The 25,178-nt window shown below is 40.5% G+C and overlaps 1 protein-coding gene across 1 annotated transcript in view; it reads left to right on the forward strand.

The window, feature by feature from the left end:
* HYDIN (HYDIN axonemal central pair apparatus protein) overlaps positions 1–25,178 on the forward strand; it is a 431,864-nt gene that overhangs the window by 197,249 nt on the left and 209,437 nt on the right. The window contains exons 14-19 of the mRNA XM_059043993.2: positions 1,025–1,092; positions 8,588–8,823; positions 11,365–11,465; positions 13,835–13,970; positions 16,623–16,787; positions 18,184–18,336. Coding sequence (XP_058899976.1) covers positions 1,025–1,092; positions 8,588–8,823; positions 11,365–11,465; positions 13,835–13,970; positions 16,623–16,787; positions 18,184–18,336 — 859 coding nt within the window. The remainder of the gene's footprint in view (positions 1–1,024; positions 1,093–8,587; positions 8,824–11,364; positions 11,466–13,834; positions 13,971–16,622; positions 16,788–18,183; positions 18,337–25,178) is intronic.

The following is a 25,178-nucleotide window of genomic DNA, read 5'->3' on the forward strand; positions in this document are numbered from 1 at the left end:
CTGGAAGCGCTAGGGGAGAATTCGTCTCCTAACCTTGTTCAGCTTCTTGAAGCTGCCCATGGTCTTTGGCTCATGGTCTGCCTCCTCTATCTTCAAAGCCAGCAAAGGCTGGTTGAGTCCTTCTCACATTGCCTCACTCCTACCTCCTCTTCTACCCCTGTGTTCTAATTTTAAAGACCTTTGTGATTACATTGAGCCCACCTGGATAATTGAGGCTAATCCCCTTATCTTAAGATCAGTTAATTAGCAAACTTAATTTCTTCTGCCACCTTAATTACCCTTTGCTATGTAACCTAATATATTCACAGATTGTGGGGATTAGCACATCGACATCTTTGGGGACCATTATGCTATCTACCGTACCTGAAGTCAGTTAGAAGCTGTAGAAGCTCTCTATTGTTTATTTTAAGCTAGAGTGTCACTCCAAGATCATGAGCCTTGTATGAGAGGGAAACAGAATAACAACAGTTAAAGAGTCCTTAAAGGCCACCTGTTCCAGTCTTCTCTTTTGTACGTTAGGAAAAGAAACTGAGGCCTACAGAGGAAAAATGATTGGCCAAGATCACAGCTAGTTGGTGGTGGGAACTGGATTAAAACAGTTTTATAAAAGTGTGGGCTAAGGAATACTGGTATCATTGATAGTCTTTGATGTCTATTATATGATTAGACCTATAATTTTTTTCTTGCCTGAGTTAATAAATTTTCATGATATGTGTCTCATCCACATTAACATTTTGTGCCATTAGTTTAGTGATGTGTCTGCCCTGCCTCATCATTGATAGCAATATGGTGGTAAGTTAACCATAGCATCGTTGCTAAAACCCAAAAGTTTGAGAGTGGAAAAGGAATTTTAAGAACCATTGGGATAGACCATCATCTCAGTTTCCTTAAGTCCTAGATGATGCTGTAATTGATTTAATGCTAAATTATGGTTCTCGGTACTTACCTCTACCCACTTCTTGATTGTTACCTTGAATTCACTGGATTCTCTTTCCAATCCCTTAACTTGTATTCCTACTTCCAGAGGCTGTGTCATTGGACCTACCTTCCATTTTAATGTTCCTGCTCTGCATTTCGGTGATGTTTCCTTTGGTGAGTACTTTTCCATTTTAAATTAGAAATTGAGAAGAATTACTTTTCCCTCCACATGGAAGGAGGAGAGTTTACAAAGAACTTCTCTTAATGCATTTTGTGTGGGTAATAGCTAAGAGGGTCTAGAATTGTTCTTCCTCTGAAGAATTTTGGTGCTGTTTCCTAGTTTATAGGTGAATGTTATAGCTGTGTCTCCTGGATACTAGTAGTTGTCCGGCCATGGCTGTCCCCCCTCTTCCTGCAGTGGAGCAACAGAAAGCTTTATGCTTTATTCCACTGTCTTAACATTCTGAACATTCTGTTTATACGCAGATTCTGATTTGCCACTTTGGCTACACAGCAACCTTTCCACAGAGATGCTCTCAGGTTTAAAGTGAGCTCGGTGGTGGTTTAATTCAGGTATTTTATCACTCCAAATTGAAGACTCTTCTATATGTTTGTATGGTCTTTTTACTCAATTGCTTCCCTGAGTCATTTTCTCCCATCTAAACTTCCCCATAAAACTGATAACAAGCTTAAAACTTTGCCCATAAAAATGATAACAACGGTGGCAGCAAAATTACCCATTAATTGGTTCTTTCTTGTAGTCCAATTACTGCTAAGAAATTACATGCGGCACTACATTTGAACGTTTTAGCGATCCTAGGAGAAGGCACTCTTTAAGGTCCCCGTTTTAGAGATGGACAAACTGAGCATTGGAACAGTTAAATAACTCCCAAAGGTCACACAGCAGTGGCAGAATTAGTATTTCAGTTGAGATCTGTCTAAATCATATACTGTCAACTTGGGTGTTGAGAGTTGCCCCCAGAGAGACAAAAATTGGCTCTTGGGTATTGAAAAAACTTAGATATAACAATGGTTTGTGTTCCTTCAAAGTTCCACCTTGCCCGACAGAATCTTATTCCTTAGTATTTAATTTCTCTTGTTAGGTAGAAATTGTCTAATTTAAATCATATTTAATTAACTGATTTGACTTGATATAAAATTAATTTATCACAGTGATTCTTTTTAGGAGGTGATAACTTTAAAAAATTGAGAAACCCTAGTCTAAATCTTTATTCCATAATTCTTTCCATTTTGCTCTATTGTTTCCCATTTTGACTTTCAGTTCTCTTGCTTCATTTCAAGTAGGCCTGTCTAACTTGGGGAAAAATAGTTCTTTAGAAAAAGCTGATTCATAATGCCTTTATTGGGACTTCCCCGGTGGTCCAGTGGGTAAGACTCCATGCTCCCAATGCAGGGGGCCAGGGTTCAATCCCTGGTCAGGGAACTAGATCCCACATGCATGCCACAAAAAGGTCCCGCATGCCACAACTAAGGCCCAGTGCCGCCTAAATGATAAATAAATAAATAATGCCTGTATCAGTTGCTTTAACATTTGGGTGTGATGAAAGTTTCTAAAACTCAGAATATATTTATTTATACAATGCCCCCACCCTGATCTATGTTATATTGGGTAAGGCACATACCATAGGAAAATCTATGTAAATGAAGTTGAATGTCTGTTCATATAGAATGTGAAAATGGCTAGAGAGATGTTACAGATTTGTAGGGCATAATTTTTTTTTTTTTTTTTTTTTTTTGGTGGTACACGGGCCTCTCACTGTTGTGGCCTCTCCCGTTGCGCAGCGCAGGCCCAGCGGCCACGGCTCACGGGCCCAGCCGCTCCGTGGCACGTGGGATCTTCCCAGACCGGAGCACGAACCTGTGTCCCCTACATCGGCAGGCGGATTCTCAACCACTGCGCCACCAGGGAAGCCCTGTAGGGCATATTTGAATGATAGACTCTTTTGAAGGAAAATGAAAGTGACCTACAACTTAAGGATAACTGTGACTGATGCACAATAAGAGGGGAGTTTGTGTACCCAAAGGCCTATGCAGTGTACTCCAAACCCTTCACACTGAGTCCATGGAGAGCTCTGAGCACCTGGTGCCCACAGCAGCATACCCTTCCACAGGCGTTTAAACACAAAGTCCAGTCCAAGTACATTTGGAAGATGTACCCTATGTCTTATGCCCTGGAGGGAAAAAACAAGTCAAAGTAAGCACCTCAAATCAGTTACTCCAAGAAATCTCCACTGACGTATTGTCTAGAATGTGCCCTATTGCTCAGCTCTGACATGTTAACGTAAATACTATGCCAGTGATAAGCCTATTATTGAACCCCATGAATATCTGAAATGCTTTTATCTAGAATCCAAACATTTTAAAACATCAAAGCCCCTAATAGTACATTCCCATGGAATATGGCAAATGTATATCCCCAAGATGCCACTGATTTGCTCAAAATGCTGTATTTGATATTGGCGAGCTCTGGGTCACACAATGGGTAAAACAATGTATGCATGCTCTAAGACCAGCTAGGTTTTTCCCGTAACAATCTTCCATTTGCTCCTCTCTTATCCCTAAGGATACAGGAAAGGTCATCACTGTGTAATTTATTCTTAGTTTCCTTTCACTATAGAGATAATAATCAACAGCTGTTCCTCATAGTTGGTCCAGCTAGAAGTTTTGGTAACTAGCTTAGGTGAAAATTAGAAATAGTTTATTTTCCTTTTGTATAATATATTACTGAACCATTTGATGATACAGCAGCTAGACTCTTATGATTTAAGAGGCTAGAAGACACTACAGAGCCATGACCCAAGATTTCCCAAGTCTGAGATATGAGAACTTACCCTCCTAAGTCCACCTTCAAAACCCAAGTTGCCTTTTCTTTTAGTTTGGATATGGATTCCTTAATCTTCTCTGCATTGTGACAGGAAATGTTAATAAAAACATACCCTTTTTCTTGCCAATAGGAAATCTAAGGTTTTCAAAACACGTGGTTCAGTAAATTCAAGCTACTTTGCTGTGCCTCTGGATTCTTCACTGTAATGGCCAAAGTTAGGGGCAGTTTTGTAATAATCTTTCAAAATTGTCTTATGGTATATTTTCAAATTCCAGAGTTGGAACTAGAGTCCTCATGACTCCAACACGAAGTATCACTTATTTCTCCAGGTAGATTGGCCTCCTATCACAAAGAAACATGGTTCTTAGGAGAGTTGTTTATTTGAAACTATACTCTAAGAAGTGTATATAGTTAGTTCCAGATTCAAAAGAGAAATCAACTGTTACAGGAGTCAGCCAGAAATTGGAGGACTTTTTTAGTTATTTCAGGATGACAGATATATTGTGTGGAGTTAAACGAGGTCTTCAGAGACTGTTGTAGAGCTGGAGAATACATTAAGCTGACTAAGGTTGGTAGTATTGTCCCCATATTGGCAAGAAGGCCCATTCCTGAAGAGGCATCTGTTACAGGCTAGTGTTGGAGACGTGGCATTTACTTGCTTAGAGATGAAGATCTAGATTTGGCATCAGGGTCTGTGGGGATCAGTGATGTTAGGATCTAATAAATACCATAAAGTAGGTGAGAGGTAATAGTACTGTTGTTTGGTATCTAAAATATTTAAAGTATGGCTATGAAGGTTTTGATTGGATGTGGATGACCTGTCTAATAATTAATTAGTTTGACTGAAGCTACAGTATCATGAGAGAGTTAAATTACGGAATTTGGGTGGTGATTGTCCCTGAAGGAGCACTGAGGCTTTGATGACTCCTCAGATTGGTCAAAGAGTAAAACGGACCAAGTCATAACTGGTATTATGCCAGTTGATAGACCAAAAGGGGCAGGATAAGTATCTGCAAAGTCACTATTTTTCAGGAGGCACAAGAATTTGCTGAATGAGAATAAGGAATTTGGAAGGCTCCAGGCTTTAAGTGAGCTTGACCATTGGATAATTTGGACAGAGAAGTTAGGGTTTGAGGTTAGAGTTTTGGGATAAATAAATATAAGCATCAAAAAATATACATGATAGTTGTCTCTTCCATGGCCAGGTATGAACTAGCAGTATTTTACTCAAAGGGAAGTATTTAAATTGACTTTAGGAGAGTGTAAAGTGGAGAGTCAGGGCCAAAGCTTAATTGTCATGATCATAGAAAGTTCTTAGAAAGGTTGGCAGAAGATATTATAGTAGGCATGGGCAAAGCCTAGACCTGAATAAGTTATCATTAACAGTAAGGGAGACACAATAGGGGATATCAGAGTTGTTATGACTTTATGAAAGTAAATAGAGAATAATATGGCAGAATGATAAAGAAGGAAAGTATACAAGGGAAAGTATGAGAATCAGTAATGCCCGGTATGTAGCAAAATCTTTTTCCATCACTCTTGAGCAGAGTCTTTCTATTTCATGTAGAATCTGCTTGTTCTGAGGAGCTTGGAATAGCAATCTGTTGCTGAAGGTCATCAATTTCTGGAAGTTTTTTTTTTTTTTTTAGCAAACTTCCATTTAAGATCTCCAGTAAGAGTCATTTTCTACGTCTTCAGCCAGTAATTCAGTTTCTTTGGGCATCTTTTTACCCAAAGGCTCACCTCTTAATTAACTGCAGGGTCAGTTGTTAGACGGCTCTAAAGAAGACTATTGATATATTTTTTTGATTTTTGAGGTTGAAAGAGGGAGAGTTTCTGAGGGTGAGTTTTTTGGGAAGATTTCTTGAACTTACAGATGAGCTGGTTCTTGACAATGTTGAGTTATGTCTGTATTAAGCAAGCTTGATTCAGATTGATAAAAGACTTGTAATCCCATGGGTCTTCTAGTTGTTATTTCCTAGGGTGAATAGTCTGAGTTCTAGAGGGATCTAACCTGGTCTGATAGACATTAGAACCAAAGGTAAAACTCTTCACCAAAGAACTCCAAGAGCCTCAGAGAACTTGGCCAGTTTAAGGTCAAAAATACTATTTTTCTGTTCTACATTCCCCAAGGATTATAGTTGTGAATTTTTTTATCACATGGTTAACACACTGTAAGATTTTTTATAACTCTTCTATGTAAGGCTGGTATTCCCTACGTGGGAAAGTTATAGAGTACAATGTCTTAGTCACATTTATGGCAATGGCCTTTCTATATAGGAAGGCTCAAATCCATCTCAAGAATTTACAGACAATTGCAACAACATATTTTAACTGTATAATTTCAGCACAGCCCATCTGTATTTGAAAGGTTCTTTGGAGTATGATTTAGACCCACAACTCACTGCACAGTTTTCCTGGAATATGATAGCAGAATGTAAGGCAGGAGCCAGCCACATCCTCAGTTACAGAGGAGAAATTTTCCGATCAACTCTTATTCAGAAATTATCTCATCTCTTTTATGATGGGACCTGTGGTATAAGATTTTTGTCAAAGACCAGCTCATACTTCGGGGCACGTCATAGTTGGTGTGCCAGAGACCACTGACACGAACAGAGGATCCCAATTTTAGGTAATGTTTGTTTTCTAAGTCTGAATTTTTTGTGTTCAGAATGGATTGTGCAAATTGTGCTTATTGATCTCCCATATTGTGAATTATTTCTGTAGATAGCTACAAAAGTGCCATCTGTTTTGCACAATGCTCTGCTAACACATTTCCCTTTGCTTTGTGGAGATTTTTATTTTACTAGAAAAATTAGGAATCCATTGTCTAAAATAGCCCGTGAATCCCCAAAAGTCTTATCAATTGTAATTTAATTTTTGGTCTTGAGTATTGCTGAATCAGTTTAACACTCATCTTAGCTAGGGTCCATTCTTAGTAGAGAGATAATGTTCCAAATAATGTACCACCTTTTGTCAGAAATGGAATTTTTCCTTTGCAGCCTTGTGATCTTTTGCCCCTAGTTTCCTTAAGTTTAGTTTCTTCTTAGGGGCTTTCCAGGTCAGGTGACAATACACATATTGAATGAGAATCAATGAGACTATCTTTTAAATCATTATTTAAGTACCAGGAGAGGTATGAAGGTGTGTCTTTGTATCTTTGAGGCATTCTGGCCAAGCATGTTGTTAATTATTCCAAGAAAAGGCACATACATGGTTTTTTTTTTTTTTAAGTACTAGGTGCTAAAGAAGGGAGTATAGAGGTCTACACTGTAAATTACTTGCATTCAGTTGGACTACAGAAGATAGGGTAGTAATTCAGATTTGGTGCAACCAGAAACCTAGGAATAACATTTGTGTTAATGAGCCTTCAGGCTTTAATAAAATAATATCCCTTTTCTTCAGGCTCCTGGATAAGCAATATGGGATATTACAAGTAGTTGTACAAGGAATTGTTCTAGTTAGGAGGTTGTAGTTAGCTTTATTCTCAGAAAAACTTCTAGCTTCAGGGAAGTATTCTGGGCAATGGTTTGGAAAGACCTGTCTGAATCTTTATAGGATCCACTTCCATAATACACCCTATGTTTGAACAGTATTTATCCCATAAATGGTCAGGTAAAACAAGAGTCATTGTTGGGAAAGTTCAGAAAAGTCAAATGTAGCGATTACATGATTGTGAAACTGACTTTCTAGAAATACCTCTGGAATTTCCAAGAATAATCTTTCAAGTGCCCTTAATCAGACAGTTCTTCTTCCATAAAAGATCTCTTCCAAGTAGATTGGCAGGTGCAGAATCACAAAAGGAGACATGAATGTGTTTCTTCCAACAGTCCTAATGTGTAGACAAAAGCTCAGACATGGGGTGAAGTAGATGGGTTCAAAATATTCCCCAGCAGTACTGCAGTAATTACTCCAGGAGACCGATTGTATTTTATCACAGTAGTGTTCAACATAGAAAGAGAAGTGTTTACATCCAGTAGAAATATGCATATTTGTTCTCTTATGGGTGTAGATCATTCTTGTTCTGAACATTTGTTCTCTTACTGGTGTAGATCATTCTTGTTCTAGCAGATACATAAGCCACCTAGGGAATCTAAAATCAGAGTTCAGTTTACTGTTTACCAGGCAAGTAGGATCCACATCTCTAGGAAAGGAACATGAGTCTCCCTGAACTGAATGTAGGGGAGGGCTAGAAATAACATTAAAAAGCAGCTTTGTCTAAGGGAGGTGAAAGCCGATGTATTAGTCTCTGGCTGGCTCGAAAGTAGATCATTAAGTCTCTCTCAGGAGAGGCTATTATTCTATTTTGTGTCATCAACCCTCAGAACATGAGCCTCAGACAAGTCTAGGATGAATTATATAATGTCTTAGCAGGCTCTGGGTCACACAGCGAGCAAATCTGCAGAGGCTTCTCCTTTCACACACTGGCAAATAAAAAGAGCAAATACAACTGTTCTTTGGGGAAAAAAATATGTATTTCTTTGTGAAAATTAATTGCACAATGTGCTTCTAGAATATTACTCAGCAAACTGATTATAGAGACTGCCTCTAGAGAGGGGTCTGGATGACGATGGAGGGGTTTGTTTCATGTCTATTGTTGTTACATAGTAAATGCATACGAAGTATTCACTGAATGAATGAATGAGTGAAATGCATTTATTGATTGTGCAACTGAAAACAATACTGGGGAGAGTTGGAATTAAGCAAGTAGTGTTGAAGTGCATAGACAATTCATTTAAGAAGTTTGGCAGTGTAAGCGGGGGTTGAAGTTAAAGGGAAGCTCTTGTGGGGCTTTTATTTCTCACCTTACATTTTGTTTTCCAGGGTTTCCTCATACCTTGATATGTTCCCTCAATAATACCTCCTTGGTCCCCATGACCTTCAAACTGCGTGTGCCTGGGGATGGTGTTGGTCATAAAAGCATTTCAAGTTGTGAGCAGTATTCAGAAAACAAAAAATCATATTGGAACAAGGATGAAATACCTGTAATGAGACCAAAGGAATTCACCATCACCCCCAACTGTGGCACCATTCGCTCCCAAGGATTTGCTGCTATCCAGGTAAAGTGCACAGCCTTCCAGCACATGTGGCCAAGCAGCTGAACTGTGAAATAGTTATTGGTACCACATCTAGAGGTTGCTTTATATGCCCAGTGTCAATGGGAGGGAGTGCCTCTAATTCACATAGAAAAGTGGGTCTATTTCTATAAGGAAATAAACTACTGTAGCAAAAGTAACCAGATCATACATATTGGGCAAAAGCGCTGACACTGCTCCAGTGGGTTTCCATCTATCTAAATGCATTGCCTTTACCATAACAGTGGATTCTAGCAATTTCTGCTGAAACGACTGCTCTAAACAGATAGTATGTCTATCAATACTGACATAAAAATACTTAATAACTCGTTGATATTTAGGTCCTGCATTAGACTCATGTCATTTATACCACTAAGTATCCAGATTTATGCCACAGATGATATCCAGTTTATTCATATTTTTAATCTGAATCTGGGCTTCATGGCGAATGTGGATGTGATTTTCCTAACAGTGCTTTATATTAAGGTTCAGTGTGATGCTTTGCTTATGGCCTCACGGTGCCACCAGCAGAATTATTTCACAGCTAACTGAGAAAGATTTTAGCTGTCTTCCCTCACTTACTTTTGCTTCTCCAAACAATTAGGTCTAGCAATACTGAAGGCTGCTAAATTTAAATGATTTGATCTTTTCTGGAAAAGGAAAAAAATAAGACTTCATAGCTAAGGTTATAGTTTTCTCTTTAGTCATTACCTTTGAATATTTAATTCAGCTGTGGTTTTATCCCCCAGATTTGCTTTTAATGCTTCATAATATCTCACCATGAATCTACTCATCCTAAATCTATTCTGGGAGTTTTCAGCTCTTCTAAGGGCTCCTCCACGAATCCAGTGAGGTTTGATCTCACACATCGTTGTAATTTCCCAGTGTTTCTCTCTGTTTGGGCTGCTACTACAAAATGCCAGAGACTGGGTAGCTTGTAAACAGCAGAAATTTATTCTTTACAATCTGGAAGCTGGAAGTCCGAGGTCAGGATGCCAGCATGGTAGGGTTCTGGTGAAGGCCCCCTTTCAGGTGGCAGACTGCCGACGTCTCCTTGTATCACATGATGAAGGGGCAAGGGAGATCTCTGGGGCCTGTTTTATAAAGGTGCTCATCCTGCTCACGAGGGCTTCACCCTCGTGACCTCATCACCTCCCAAAGGCCTCACCTCCTAATACCATCACGTTGTGAGTTAAGATTTCAGCCTGTGAATTTGGGGCCGGAGGCGGGGACACAATCATTCAGATCAGAGCGGTTGCTAACTGTGACTTGCCCAGGAAGAAGTGCAGCTGCAATGAGTTAATTTATTTTTTACTTAGTAATGCTTAGCCTACATATTACCTACCATTGAATGAATTAATTTATTTTTTACTTAGTAATGCTTAGCCTACATATTACCTACCATTCCCACCCCCTTTTGGGGGGCTTCTCCCAGATTAGTACAGGAAGATTTTAGAAGACAGAGGATCTATCTAGGAGCCTTCTGCCAGAACCACTTGTTCTAACCATAGCTCAGCGACATAAACAAGGGTTAAAGTCACTCCAGGAGTCTGTGCACTGGGGCAGCTGCTTGTCTCCAAATCTGACAAGTTTTCCTTCCAAATCGATGACCCCCTCTTTGCTTTATTTTTCCTTTGTATTTTGAAAAGCTTTCTCCAAGCCTCAGTTTTCCCTCCTGATGTGCACTTTAACCACATCTGTGTGGACTTAAATTTGCATCCAACAGTTCCCTTTCCAACCAAAAAAAATTTAATTAGTGCCTGATGCATAATTTATAGATAGAAAAGCTGTAACCTACACCAGAAGCTGTTTTCTACACTTGCAAGTATCTCTTCCAGTACAAATCATTTTAAGACAGTTAAAAATTGCAACAAGGCTTCAAAAGCCTAAATGTCAAGTTTCACAACAGTAAATAAAAACATAGGGTAAAATATACTGGCCAGATACTGTCCTTGGATTAACCTTTCTTTGGAGCTTCTTATTTTCTTCTCTAATAATGAATATGGGAGGTGGGGAGGAACAACAAGATTTTGGTTTAAAAAAAAAAAAAAGGCTATCTAATTGATTTCTTATGCCATTTCTATAACTGACATTTATTTTGCCATAAGAGAAATCTACCTGTAGTGTTTTATTAGTGTATTGAATTTTCATAATTTATATATCCCAGAGTCATAGAGATCAATTTAAATTGCAGTAATGAAAGTTTGTTTGATGTTGCATATCCTTCAGGGCCCCGTTTCCCCTCATGTAGGTGTATGACTCCTTTGATGCAACCCCCTTGGAAATCAGCAAACCTATTGTACCAAAAGCCATTTGGTGGTTTCTAACCTGGCCTTTGAAAAAACTCAGCATGCAGTAACCCCGAAACATAGCTTGTTTAACGGAAAATGTAAAATGCCCTACATCCCCTAATGAAGTACTCAGAAACTGCACTCGTCAATGTGCTCCTCCCTTGGCCCCTTTCTCCCCTGTGCAGAGGGGGAGCTGGCCTTTGACAAGAGCAGTTTTTCACCTTGTTCTTTCCAGGTGACCTTATGCTCCAACACTGTGCAGAAATATGAGCTGGCCCTGGTGGTAGACGTGGAGGGCATCGGGGAAGAAGTGCTGGCGCTCTTAATTACAGCGAGGTATTGCACTCACCTGCTTTCTCTTCCCCAGTCTTCCCTGAGCCGCCAGTAATGGGCTCTTTCTCCAGAAGGCAGCACGCCTACAACCAGTTCCCCCTGCGTTTGTTCTGCTTTCCTGGGAGAGGAAGCTAAATCTGATATTTGAGTGACGAAGCTTAAGAACAGCAAACGCACCTTTGGCGGAGATAAGAGGAGGGATGCGTGTGTTTTGCAGAATGATAGTGCCCTTTAATGCGTCTGACTTGCCGTGTGTATAACTGACAGGGTTTTAGCAGGAAGAGGCGAACAGTTGCTGTTTTTTATTTTTAAAAATAAAGCTTAAAGATAGTACCCCAGAGTCCCGCAGCTGAAAGGGTGAGGCTCGCAGCCCTGCAGTGGAAGATCCTGCTCCTGGATGCTGTCATTATGACTTTAAGGGAGGCTGCAGGCGGCCCCCGAAATGAGGCCCTCGCTAACATCATAAACTCCTCAGAACCATCACCAACTTGTCTCTCCGTTTTAATAGACGCAGCAGTGGGCTCTGGAGTCAGGTTAAGATCCTGGCTCTGCCATTTGTTGACTGTGTCTCCTCAACTAAGTTACAGTCTTTCCGAGGGTGGTATGTCACTTACGGATGATGACAGTGATCCTAAATAAAATCATTGGCCACGCTCTTGCCAAAGCGAACAAATATCCAGATCTGGAACTTGAGAATGTGTATGAAAATACCATCTGAAGGAAATAGAGAGAGGTACTTATTAAAACTCTGACAATATTCCAATCCCTAGAATTTAGGACTTCCATGAATCTTAGGAAGATGCACCTTAAAGAATGTACAGCCGAGCTGGTTGGTGGGGCCATCATAACTGGCACCATTTCCTGTGTCTTGGGTTTGAGTGAAGTCAAAGGGCGGTCCTAAAATAAGGTCAAATTCTGCTTAGTATTCCCTCCAGAGACCTAATTGTTTGTTTGAAAACAGTGAAAACTCTTTCATCTGGTCCTCTCTATCCCAAAGTTTGACTTTTTGTCTAGTCTTGCATGTATTTTCTATGTGGGTTTATTCTGATACTTTCCAGCCCCTTTTCCCTGCAGCTCTCAGTAGAAAATCCTGAATTTTTTTTTAAAAAGGGGAGGGGGGTTCTAGGAGGCTATGGGTTTCCTACCATGTATTCTCTGTGACCCAGTCAAATACTATGAGTCCTCTCAGCCACAGTGTTTCAAGTAGTAAAGGATAAGCTTTACCGAAATCATTGGGTCAACTGACAACTTCCATTCTAGCTAAAAATGAACACTCATCTTGTGCTAAACCCAAACTTTGAGGTCAACAAGACTCTCTTTCATGTCACTGCTTTTGGTGCAGTCTGTGAGAACTGCTCAGAGACTCTCAACAGAAGAGCTGCTTTTAGAACGTGCTCCCTAAAGTAATTCCCCCAAGAGAGCCAGCAGTGTGGCTGGCGACATCCACTACCACAGGCTCATCATCTCCAACCGAGCCATCATGCGGCTCCGTGCCATCCCCTTCATTCACACCGCCTGCCGTGTTTCCCGATGCTAATATCAATCTCTGATATTACCTTCATTTTACCCATGAGCAGAATGGGACTCTGGGAGGGAGAGCAGCTTGCTCAAAGCTGTACTCGGTAAGGTCAGTACTTGAACCTGGCTCTGACTGATTCAAACGCTAGCACTCCTCACCATTGCACTATATTGTGATAGTGCCGTAGGGCAGGGCAGACTTCGAGACTTAACAGACACAAAATAAAACCCAAGTCACCTAATAATAGGCCAGCTGCACACACAGGCCTTGCATTCCTCCCTGCCTCTCCCCCATCACACCCCCTCCGCACTGAGCAGCGCTGCCACACTGCCAGTTTTGGGTCCAGCAGCTGCCTGAGCCTACTGATCCAAGGCAGCTGTTCTGCATAGGAATTAGAATTATTACCATTATTTAGATGGTGTGAGCTGTTGCTAGTCCTCAGGGGACTCTGACTGGTCCAGAGTGTCACAGCTAGTCAGGACCTCATGCTGGTGGCATCGGCCCTGTTTGTCATGGAAACAGATCCACAACCCTGAGGAATTTGCGCTGTGGGGTTGCTTTGCCAAAGGAAGGCCAAATATGAAAAACAATGGAAATGTTAGTCATTACCCACAGGAGACAGTGTTTAAGGAGTCCTGCTTCTAGCCCGTTTTTGATTAAAAAGTGGTGATTGGGGGCTTAGGGAGAGGGATGACAGGAGAGAAGATTGGAAAATGATTAATGTAGTTATTAGAGGAAAACTACTGTGTGACAGTGACAAATGTGTTTCACTTGGGACTCTGTGTCCTCCAGATGTAAACAAGCTCTCCCTCCATCCTTTTGAATTCTTTAATGGACTCCTTCCTTCGAGCAGGTGTATTGTACCTACTCTCTGCGTGGTTAATACAGAGGTGAACTTCGGACGCTGCTTCCTGAAGTATCCATATGAGAAAACGATCCAGCTTGTCAATCCTGACGACCTCCCAGGATGCTATCGGGTCCTGCCTCAGGTGAGTTACTCTATCCTTTTTCAGTGTTGATTTTTCTTCAGTTGGATTCCTTCAGTGAGCAAGAGAAGACCTTTGAAAGAGCCATATTCCTGAGCACATGACCGTGTGTAATTCTAATTTTTAACCATGGGATAACCTGGAGACGGGGTTATAAAGCTACAGCTGGATTGCCACCTGTATGAGTGAGCAGCTGCAGGTGGAAACAGTTGTTAATTTCCCAGGGAAATTGCCTTCTATAAAGAGGAGAAAGGGTCAGTTAGGGCAACATGCAAAAGTTACACCTGCAAATTATTGCCTGTGCATTAACCATGCATGGGAAATGAGGCAGAGCTAGAAGTTTTCGTTTATGTCTATGGCTGTGACTTGAACAGAATCACTAAGATATGGTAATGCAATATTTATAAATGAACTTGTTTGACTGGAAGGCTAGAGATAATATAGGAAGGAGAAAGGAGGAACTGATTCTTAATGTTTTATGAAATGGATCTGCCCACATGCCATTACACCTAGCTAGGTGGGAGACTAAGCCGTTAAACACAGATGGAAAAAAGATTCCAAAAGATCTGTATAGACTAGAGTAATGAAAGGTGACTGATGAGGTGCAGTTTACCAAGGATGACTTTGGGTTTAAAACTCATTTCTGTAAGTGGTACTCTAATAAAAATACATGCAGAAAATCAAATGGGGGTTTCATTTGGCTGTCAGTTCAAAATAAGTTAAAAGACCAGTGAGGTGATTCCATGGTGCAATGGATAGTGCCATTGGCCTTCCAAAAGACCGGTGTTGAGGCCACAGAACCAAGGCAGGTTTAGGCTGCATTGGAGAAACACAGTGTTCCACAGCTAAAGGAAGGAGAGAGCCACACATCAAAGCAGTGCTGAATGTTGTCTTCAGATCTTGACAGGGTATTTTTTAATGGAAACTTAAAAAAAAAAAAAAAAGAATTATGTTTGGATTAACGAGAATGTCAGTCTCTGTCATCTGGAAATCCAAGTCATATGAGGAGCAAGCACAAAGTCTAATCTGGAACAGAGAATTAGCTGGGATGAAATAGTTCCCACTAGTCAAAGGTCTACTGTGTAAAAAAGGGAATTCAAGTCATTCTGTGGGCGTCTCTCAGACAAAACCAGAAGCCAAGAATGGGCGTGACAGGAGACAACTTTTCTAACTTTCAAGTGTTCCAACAGCCGAACAGGCTCGCCCTGCACAGTGCACAGTCACCTCAAGAACTCAGAGCAGAGCCTGAGTCACCCAGGGCGATAGGGAAGCTGTTTGCGCACAGCTGGGCTGGGAAAAGGGGGAGGCACTTGCCTCAAGCACAGAATTTCGGGGACAACCAAAACACTCAGTCATCAAGAAGATAATGTTTTCATGCTACACTTGAAGAAATCAAAACTAATACAAAAAATCCATGATAAGTAAGATATCAAAATGTTAGATAAAGGTGGAATCAGTATTACTGATTTTCCTTTGGCCTCGGGATCCAGGAAGGCTGGGCGGAGCACTGCTGCTGAGCGAGGCTGAGTTAGATTAGGCCAAGCTGGACCAGACCAGGTGCAGAAAGACCACGGGGTGTCCCAGACTAGTGAAACCGGCACGCTCTGTCCTTCCCTCCAGGAGCCGACGCTCTGAGATGTGTTTCCCAGTTACTCAAACTTATTTGACCATGGGATTTTTAAAGTTTTATTTGTTGTTGTTGTGGCATAAATGCTTAGTGATATGCTGCAGAACAGGGTTCTTAGGAACGTATGTTCGTAAACAGTGGACAACACTCCTTCATTCATTCACCTGTTTCCCCATTTAAAAAACATGTACTGGGGCTTCCCTGGTGGTCCAGTGGTTAAGACTCTGTGCTCCCAATGCAGGGGGGCCTGGGTTAGATCCCTGGTCGGGAACTAGATCCTGCATACCACAACTAAAAAGATCCTGCATGCCACAACTAAGACCTGGCACAGCCAAATAAATAAACATTAAAAAACAAACCAAAAAAAAAACAAACATGTACTGAGCATGTGTTTTGGGCCAGAAACTGGGCACATATTGAGGAGAGAAGAAGTTTACAGTCCTTGGAGAAGATGGACGCGTTGATAGTGCGTGCTGAGGAAAGGGACTGCGGGATGCTCCCTGAGGACAGAGCAAGCGCCCAGATTCTGGGGCACCGGGCATCCCTGGGAGTAAAAGGATGAGTGTGCAGGCAAGTCAGAGGGTGTGGGCATTCCAGGAAGAGTAACCACAAGTGCAAAGGGTTGGAGGTGGAAACAGTGTCATGTGTTCGGGAAATGCCAGTGGCCTCTACCAATGAAGCGCAAAGGGGTGAAGTGGATGGGGAGTGAAGCATGAAGGTGCAGAAGGCCAATTTAAGAAATTTGGCCATGGGAAGCTGTTGCCCTGAACTCACTCACATTGTGGATGATTTCTGCACTTTGCTGGGTTGCACACTTTGCATTTGGGGCCTTATGCACACCTCACTTAGCCGAAGTTCCTTCTGGCTGAATTGGGGTGCTCATCCCCATTCACTTGCTTTAATGATGATTCAATTTGAAAAGCCCTCCACAGACTCAGGACAACGCTTGTTTCAAGATGATCTAACGTGCTGTTGATTTCACACGAGCCTGGGGCTTGCTTATCCTTCTGGCTTCTCTGTCCCACCAGGTATATCAGGATGCACCAGCTGTGTTGCTGTCTAGTCCCACCCCCTGTGGGGTCATCCCCCCCAGGAGCACCATTCACATACCTCTGGCCCTGGAGCCCCAAGTCCTTGGGGAGTACAGGTCCACAGTTTACATCTCGACCTTCGGGAGCCAGGACCCCCCTATGGTGAGAGCCAGTTTTCAGAATTGTAGTTATAATTGCCATACTTCTTGCGGGACATTCCAGCCTTCGTGTATAAGGCACTCAACATATTTGCATATCCTCTAGTTGTTGGCAGTTGTAGAGTTTTTCATTTCCACAATGCAGTGGTAAAATACCAGGGCTGTTACTTCGGGAATCTGTTTGTGGTTACATCTAAAAGTGGTGCTTTGTAGCAATTGATTTTTCTCACACATACAGACACACTTGACCCCTCTCCAGACCTATTAAATCAGAATCTCTGAGGGAAGAGGACCAGCACATCTGTATGTTTAACACCCTCCTCAGTTGTTGCTAGTACAAAGCTGGGTATCCCAAGCTTGCTACGTGTGGGCTCTGAGATTGGTTTTACTCACTGCTCACCAGATCTTTTCCTGTAGATAATTGGATATATATACAGCTATATGCTATAACATATTCTATAATTGGACTTATATCCCAAATTAGCCTACTGAAAGTCTTAGTCTTTCTCCAAGCCTGGGAAGAGAGAGACATGGAAATCTCTCTGCTGCTTGAGCTGAATCGAAGGATGAATCTTGAATCTTGAAGGAAGTTGCCCAACAGGCTGTGAATTCCTAGACATCAGGCTTACTTGGAAGCTGGGTGATGTCAACATACATTTGTTTGAAGTGATTCTGATTGCTCAGAGAGTATAATAAACCCAGATTTTGCTTTCATGTCTTCCATATAAGATGCCATAGGTAAGCCACCTGACTTAGAAAGCAGCATCCCTAAGGCAGGGCAACTGAAAGGTGCCACAGTCCAGGTACCCTTCTAGCCTACAGTGTGCCTGCCCTGCACAGATGCAGCACATGAGAGGGTAGCTTGCTGAGCAGGAAGCACTTTATGAAAGAGAAAGCCCCCTTCCTTGGGCAGACACAGTGCCTGGCCGAGGGCACAGGGCAAGGGGAGGAGAGCAAGGTGGGTTTCAGTCCCCAGCCTGCACAACTTTGCGCAGTGGATGGCCCTATCGTGTTGCTAATAACAACAGCAGAACTGAGACTCAGTCCAGCCACATCCAACTCTGAAGTGCTGGTCCTTAACCTCTAAGTGTTCTTGAGGCTGTAGTGCTGGGTGGCATATCGAGGACCATTATTCTGGTTTCCCCTCGGGTGCATGGCTCTGGACTGACCCAGGGAAGTGGATCATTCTTTTAAGGGAGGAATTCCAGGTCTGATCAGCATGGCCATCCCTGTGACCTTTGACCGCAGAGTACCAGGGAGAAGGGATGTCAGTTCTAATAAGCACCCTTTTATGTCCCTGCTTTTTATAAAGGGACGCTTAAAAGCTTCTGTTTTTATTTGATTTTAAAGGCCAGCCATTTTCAGCCATTCCTGTGTTCTTTCTCTTACATGGAACGCAGGTATGTCACTTAAGGAGCATTGGAGAAGGCCCAGTTATCTACGTACATCCCACTCAGGTTGATTTTGGCAATATCTACGTCCTGAAGGACTCCGTCAGGATTCTCAACCTGTCTAACCAGTCCTTAATCCCCGCATTATTCAAGGCATGCATGGTGAGTAGATTGTGGAACTGTCACTGAAAACACAGCTCTGCCTATATCTTATAGGCAGTGGCCTTATTTTAGCAACATGCTTTGAAAATGTTCACCAGAAGCAGAGATTTAAATGGTTCAACTGCATTAAACTATGTTCTTCTCATCCCCACTTCCTCTTTATTATAATCTTTTTGTTGATTTAGAAACACAATATACATGTCGTTTTTAAAATGTCTCTATAACTGAAAATGCTTCCTTGTATTTAATTTGAAGCCATTTGGCTACAGATTTGTTAGTGTGCTTATTCTATTTTTATTCTCTCTTCCTTCTGGCAATATTTTAATGTACTTTATAAGGATGTAGGAAATACAACAAGATGGTAGTTGCCAAAAGTAGAAATTAAAGAACACAGCAAAACAAAGATAGATAGAAAAATAGATATAAATTGCTTCCAGAAATGAGTCTTATCTTATTTCTGTGTATTTTATAATGACACTTAGATCCGCTAGTCTTCTATAAGCTAATTTTTTAAACAGATATACCAGTTTTTTGCAGAATTTAGGAATTTGTAATCCAGTAATTGAAACTATTCTTGATTTTAGAAGAAGTTTTCTAAATTTAAATATAAAATTTAAAAGACTTTAGCCTTTCACATTTGAATGAGTGCTAACATTTGGTTTCAGCATTTGTCAGATATTTCTGAAAAATCAATTATTGTTAATTTTATAAAATATCAGAGGGAATAGGATCATAGTTTTCTACAGACCTGAGATGGCTTCTCAGAGTCACTGGTCCCAACTAGGAGCCATTTATCATTATCATTATTATTATATTATCATTTGTCATTACTCCTTGTAGAGATAGTGATTTCCTGTACAGTCACTGCTCTTTTGAACATGCGATTCAGACACAAGCCCACTCTTGATCTAGTGCCTTGTTGATCTTGTATAATGAATAATGTTTAAAGAAAAATCCTAGAGAAAATGACACCTTCTCTAGTCTTTATCCAATGAGTCGCAGTTGGTGTGTTTGGTGAAAGCATGGAGTATTGCCTAGGAAATGTGGCTTCCGGTCCAGTTTTGTATGTGCAGAGTTCACACTGGGTAGGAGGAGTCAGCCAACCTGTCTGAGATGATGAGAGGGGGCATGAGAGGGTCCCCGTGGATTACAGAGGAAGGAGATGGGCAGAAACCACAAGAATGCCTACATACAAATACAGCACGGATTCCCTTCCTCACTTCCTCCCCTTTCATTTTCAGATATCTCCAGATTTCACAATTTGTGGCAACTTTTGGTACATTTTAAGAAACAAAAGCACATCAAGGATCTGTTGTTTTTTTACTAATATAGTATATATATTGAATGACCCATCTGGTTGTTAAAATAGGACTTTTTCTTTTCTATAAAGGTTTTCATGATTCCATCTTTTGATTGTTTAATATCAACTTAAAACAGCAGGCTCCAGTTCCAAGGCGACACAAGTGTGATGTTCTTCCCTCAGTCTCCTCTTGGAAAACTGGCTTTTGTTGAGTTGATTACCTTTATAGAATAAAAGTAGTTTCAACTGTATTTCTCATAGGTGAAAATTAAACTCCTTTCATATTTCGGCTGGGATTTTTGATGGATTTCCTAGTAAATACTATGTGTGTTAATATCATCGAAATTGAATTACACTAACTTAGAAATTAACTACAGTGGAAAGAAGTTGAAATACCATTTATTAAATTTCAACTTGATGTACCATACTGAATCTACAAATTCATCCTTACAGAAATCACTAAATATTAGGAAAGAGTTTCAGTTGATAGCTGTTGGTTCCCTAACCCCAGTGCTTAGTACCCCCGTAAGTCGTGGTCAGATAATTATTGCATTTAATTTCTTGCTCACTCAGAAATAAGTAGGGCCAAGGGCACAGTCTTCATTTCTTACGTTATCACTACAAATCCAGGTCTGGAAGTTCTTCTCTTTTCTGCTGGGTGCCCTAAAAGGAGGGGTCATTCTCTCCCCTCTTTTGACTGCCAGTCAAAAAGTCCACCCTCCCCAGATGCAGCACCCACTCCCAGCCGTCTGTCATGCTTTGCTTTGGAATGTTTGAAATATCAGCCTCCCCTTGAGGTTTTGAATGGGCCAGCTTACTTGTATTAAGCTGAAGGACTCCAAACAAGAGAGTAAGTCACCTCTGGTTTGCATGGGGTAAAAAATATCAGAATGTGAGAGCAGAGCATAGAAAGACCCTTTTGGCGAGAGTGTGGGGGCTGTGCTTGTGCACACAGCGCTCCTTTGGGAAGATAGAGTCCCTCTCTCCGGATGATGGCAGAAATGAGGGAGAGGATACGGTCCCTGGCCCCTGGGACCTCAGCCCTGGGCTGGAAGATAGATGCCTTCTTTGCATGGGTGCCCCTTGCTAGGTGGAGCAAGTGCATTGCTCAGCACTTGTTTGGAAGCATTTGGAATTCTTTTTCATTTACTCTTGGCTCTAATTCAACCTCAGGTGTACCGATAACTCGAGAACTTGCAAACAGGTGTCAGTGACACCTTGGGATTCAGCTGGCACTTGAGATTCAGCGGCCTTTGCCTCTGTGATCTGCAAGAGAGGCCCTTGCAGTTAGATCTTTATAGAGTTTCCAGGATCCAGGAAGCAGTACTTCTGATGTCTCATTCAAGCAGTTCTTTTTAAACACTTTTTTGGTCATTTGCCATAGAAATACACAGTGATGTGGCATCAAGGGAATCATCCGGATTTCACATCTCCTTCTGATCCTAAGCCATTGGGTTATTTTCTTGTGTAAGCAGGGACCCCCCCTTTTTATATTTCCTTATTTATATGCCTGTCTCCTTCACGTGACAAGGGTCTCTGCATTGAATTCCCGACACATGTTTGTATTAAATCAAGCTTATGCATTGTATTGTTCAAATATTTTACTGCCTTAATTATTTGTATGATATAACAGTTTCTGATATAATTTATCAAAATCTCCCACTTTTCCATTTCTCCTTGTAATTATGTCAACTTTCACTCCATATAGTTAAAAGCTATGTTGGTAGGTGCATATAAATTCATGACATATATCTCAATATATTATTCCTTTTTTCATAATAAGTTGTCCATTTTAGCCCCTATTTATGCTTTTTGACTTAAATTCTATTTTGCCTGATAGAGGTAATGCTACATCAGCTTTCTTTTAGTTATCATTTGCATGGTATATCTTTTTCATTCCCTAATTTTCAGGATTTTTTGGTATGTATTGGTTTGTTTTGTGTGCTGATTTGTTTAGACTCTCTTAAAACACCACATGACTGAATTTTTTAAAAGCTATTGATAGACTCTGTCTTTTAATTGATGAGTACATTAGTTTTCTATTGCTGCTGTAACAAATTTGTTATCTTACAGTTCTGAAGGTCGGTAGTCTAAAATGTGTCTATAAGGCTGTGTGCCTTTTTGAGACTCTGGAGGAGAATCTACTTTCTTGCCTTTGCCAGCTTTGGAGGCCACCTGTGTTCCTTGGCTCATGGCTCCTTCCTGCACCTTCAAAGCCAGCAGCAGCATAACATGTTTGCTCTCTGACCTCTGTTTCCATTCTTACTTCTTCTCTGACTGTGACCCTCTTGCCTCCTTCTTATAAGGAAATTTGTGGTTACATTGGGACCACACCAATAATCCAGGATGATCTCTTCATCTCAAGATCCTTAATCATATCTGAAGGTCCCTTTTGACATGTAAAAGAACATATTCACAGATATCAGGGATTAGGATATGGACATCTTTGGAGGGCTATTATTCAACCAACCATACCAAGACTAACCTTTTAAAATTTATTGTGATTATTGAAATATATGGACTTACTTCTACCATGTCTTTCCTATATACTATACTGTTTTCTTCTTTAGTTTTCTCCTTTTCTGCTTTGTACTGGATTGATAAATTTTCTCCAAGCCCCCCTCCAATCACTGCTATCTTACGTACATTTTTCCCATACTTGTTTGGAGGCTACAGATTTTATTTATTTATTTTATTTGTTATTAACCCTAACAAATAAATGTTATCTTTTTCTAACAATAATCAAAGAAATCAGTATCTTGGTCCTCCTCAAGAGTAAGACAAGGATCCTATCACACATTTATTATCTCTTAACCTTTCTTCACACCTGTCATTTGTAACTATTGTGTAGGATTTTGGATCTTCTCTTCTTTCCACAAAGTTGCTGAATTTTGTCATTCAGTAATTAACTACTCACGAGTTATCAAAATAGTTCGTGAATTTCTCTTTATTCTTCTTTTATTTCTAGTATCTCTCTGCTTCCTTCTTGGTTTGTATTTCTTCTTGCTGAATTATATCCCTTTAAGTTCTATGCTAGAGGTTTCATAGTTTATGTATATTTGACTATATCTTGATTTCACCTTCAGTCTTGCATGCTAATTTAGCTGAGTATAAGAATCTATTTGACAAGGTTTTTTCCTTTGTACGTTGATCTCTGGCATCAATTGTTGCTGATAAAATTCTGCTGTTAGTCTGATTATTATTCCTTTATTGGTAATTTGTCTTTCTCACTAGTTGCTTTTAAGACTGTGCTTTCATTTTTTATTTTCTTAAATTTCTCTTTATTGTATCTGAAGATTCGACCCATAAATACTGGAAAGATTTTTGCCATCACCTCTTCAAATGTTTCTTCTCTACCAGTCCTTCTATTTTCTACTCTGAGGAAAAAAATACACAAATATGCGTACGTGCACACACACACACGCAAATGTTTCTGTGCAGTTCTACAAGCTTATTTTTATTTCCATCCATATCTTTCATCTCTTCATCCATCTCTTCATCTCTCTGTGGTGCCTCCTCAGTGGTATGTTCCAGTTTCCAAATTCTGTTTTTGCTTTTGGCAAATCAAGTTTATCTTATCTACTTACTTTTTTTAATATAGGTTTTTAAAATACATTTATTTATTTATTTATTTATTTAGGCTGCGTTGGGTCTTCGTTGCTGCATGCGGGCTTTCTTTAGTTGTGGTGAGCGGGAGCTACTCTTCATTGCGGTGTGCGGGCTTCTCATCGTGGTGGCTTCTCTTGTTGCAGAGCATGGGCTCTAGGACGTGTGGGCTTCCGTAGCTGCAGCATGTGGGCTCAGTAGTTGTGGTTCATGGGCTCTAGAGCACAGGCTCAGTAGTTGTGGTGCACGGACTTAGTTGTGCCGCGGCATGTGGGATCTTCCCAGACCAGGTCTTGAATCCATGTCTGCTGCATTGGCAGCTGGATTCTTAACCACTGCACTACCTGGGAATCCTTACTTTTTAAATTTAATTTCAATGACTGTACTTTTCAATTCCAAGATTTATAATTGGCTATTCATATCTATAATTCTCGATTTATATCTCTATGTTTTTGTTTCATAATCCTTGTTTTATATATATTATCCTATCCTGCACCTCTACAAGGGTCTTGGCACATTTTCTAATCAGTTTCATTTAGAGCTCTATCGATGCTCAAGAATGAATTCATTAACCAATTGTTTGAGGTTCTATTTGGAATTTTAAATGATAAATTAATCAGGTGTGAGGTATTTTTTCTCTTATTCTCAGTGCTCTTATCTCCCTGTCTAGCATTTTTTCCATTTGTCTTCACCCTGAGCAATTCACTAGTCCAGAATCAAGTGTTGAGCCTTTTTTCCATGGGGATGTAGATTCAGTCATCACACTGGGCAGTGGCTTGGCCTGGAGCCTGTCTACATGACAGTCTCTATTTCACGATCACAATGTCCACCACCACTGGCACAAGCCTGTGTGTAGACTGTAGCCTCAGGAACATCACAGCTTTGTTTAGCCTTCTTTCAAATACAAGGAAGCTCTCTTAGCTTGGGACCTTGACTCTTATCCTTTACTTCCTGGAAGATTGTTTTGGTTTCCGTTTTTCTCCCTTGAGCTTCCTTTACTAGAAGGTTATTGTTTCTTTTCCGCTTCTGGCCCATATGATGTTTACCTTGTTTTTGAGTACAGCTATGCCTGGAAACCAGCATCAAATCAAAAAGACAACCTACTGAATGGGAGAAAATATTTGCAAATGGTAGGATTGATAAGAGATTAATATCCAACATATATAAACAGCTCATACAACTCAACATCAAAAAAAAAGTACAATTAAAAAATGGGCAGAAGAACTGAATAGACGTTTTTCCAAAGAGGAAATGCAGATGGCCAACAGGCACATGAAAAGATGCTCAACATCGCTAATCATCAGGAAAATGCAAATCAAAACCACAGTGAATTATCACCTCACACCTGTCAGAATTTCTATCATCAGAAAGTCCTAAATAACAAATGCTGGCAAGGATGTGGAGAAAAGGGAACCCTTGTACACTGTTGGTGAGACTGTAAACTGGTGCAGCCACTGTGGAAAACAGTATGGAAGTATTTTTAAAAACTAAAAATAGAAATACCATATGACCCAGCAATTCCACTCCTGGGTATAACTCTGAAAAAAACATAAACACTAATTCAAAAAAATACACACACCCCAGTGTTCACAGCAGCATTATTTACAGTTGCCAAGATATGGAAACAACTATGCCTGGCTTTTCATTTTTCAAAACATTATCCCTTTTTTTCTGTGTGTTAGAGTAAAAGACATGTTTTGAAGCTTAAACTCATTGATCTATTGTCAGTCCTCTTAACTACTTTTTATAGTGCTTTATATATTATCGGTGAGCACTGACAAAAGGATGATGAAATGTATCTTCAGCTGGCATGAGAGAACAGAGTTCTTATGTCTTAGCCTTAATTGTGAAAAATCTATAAAATAAATTCACAGTAATAAGGAAATAAGAAGAGAATATCACGGTGGGCATCTTTTCTTTCACCACATAAAAGTCA

The sequence above is a fragment of the Kogia breviceps genome, chromosome 18 (assembly GCF_026419965.1).
Source record: "Kogia breviceps isolate mKogBre1 chromosome 18, mKogBre1 haplotype 1, whole genome shotgun sequence".
Classification (NCBI taxonomy): Eukaryota; Metazoa; Chordata; class Mammalia; order Artiodactyla; family Physeteridae; genus Kogia; species Kogia breviceps.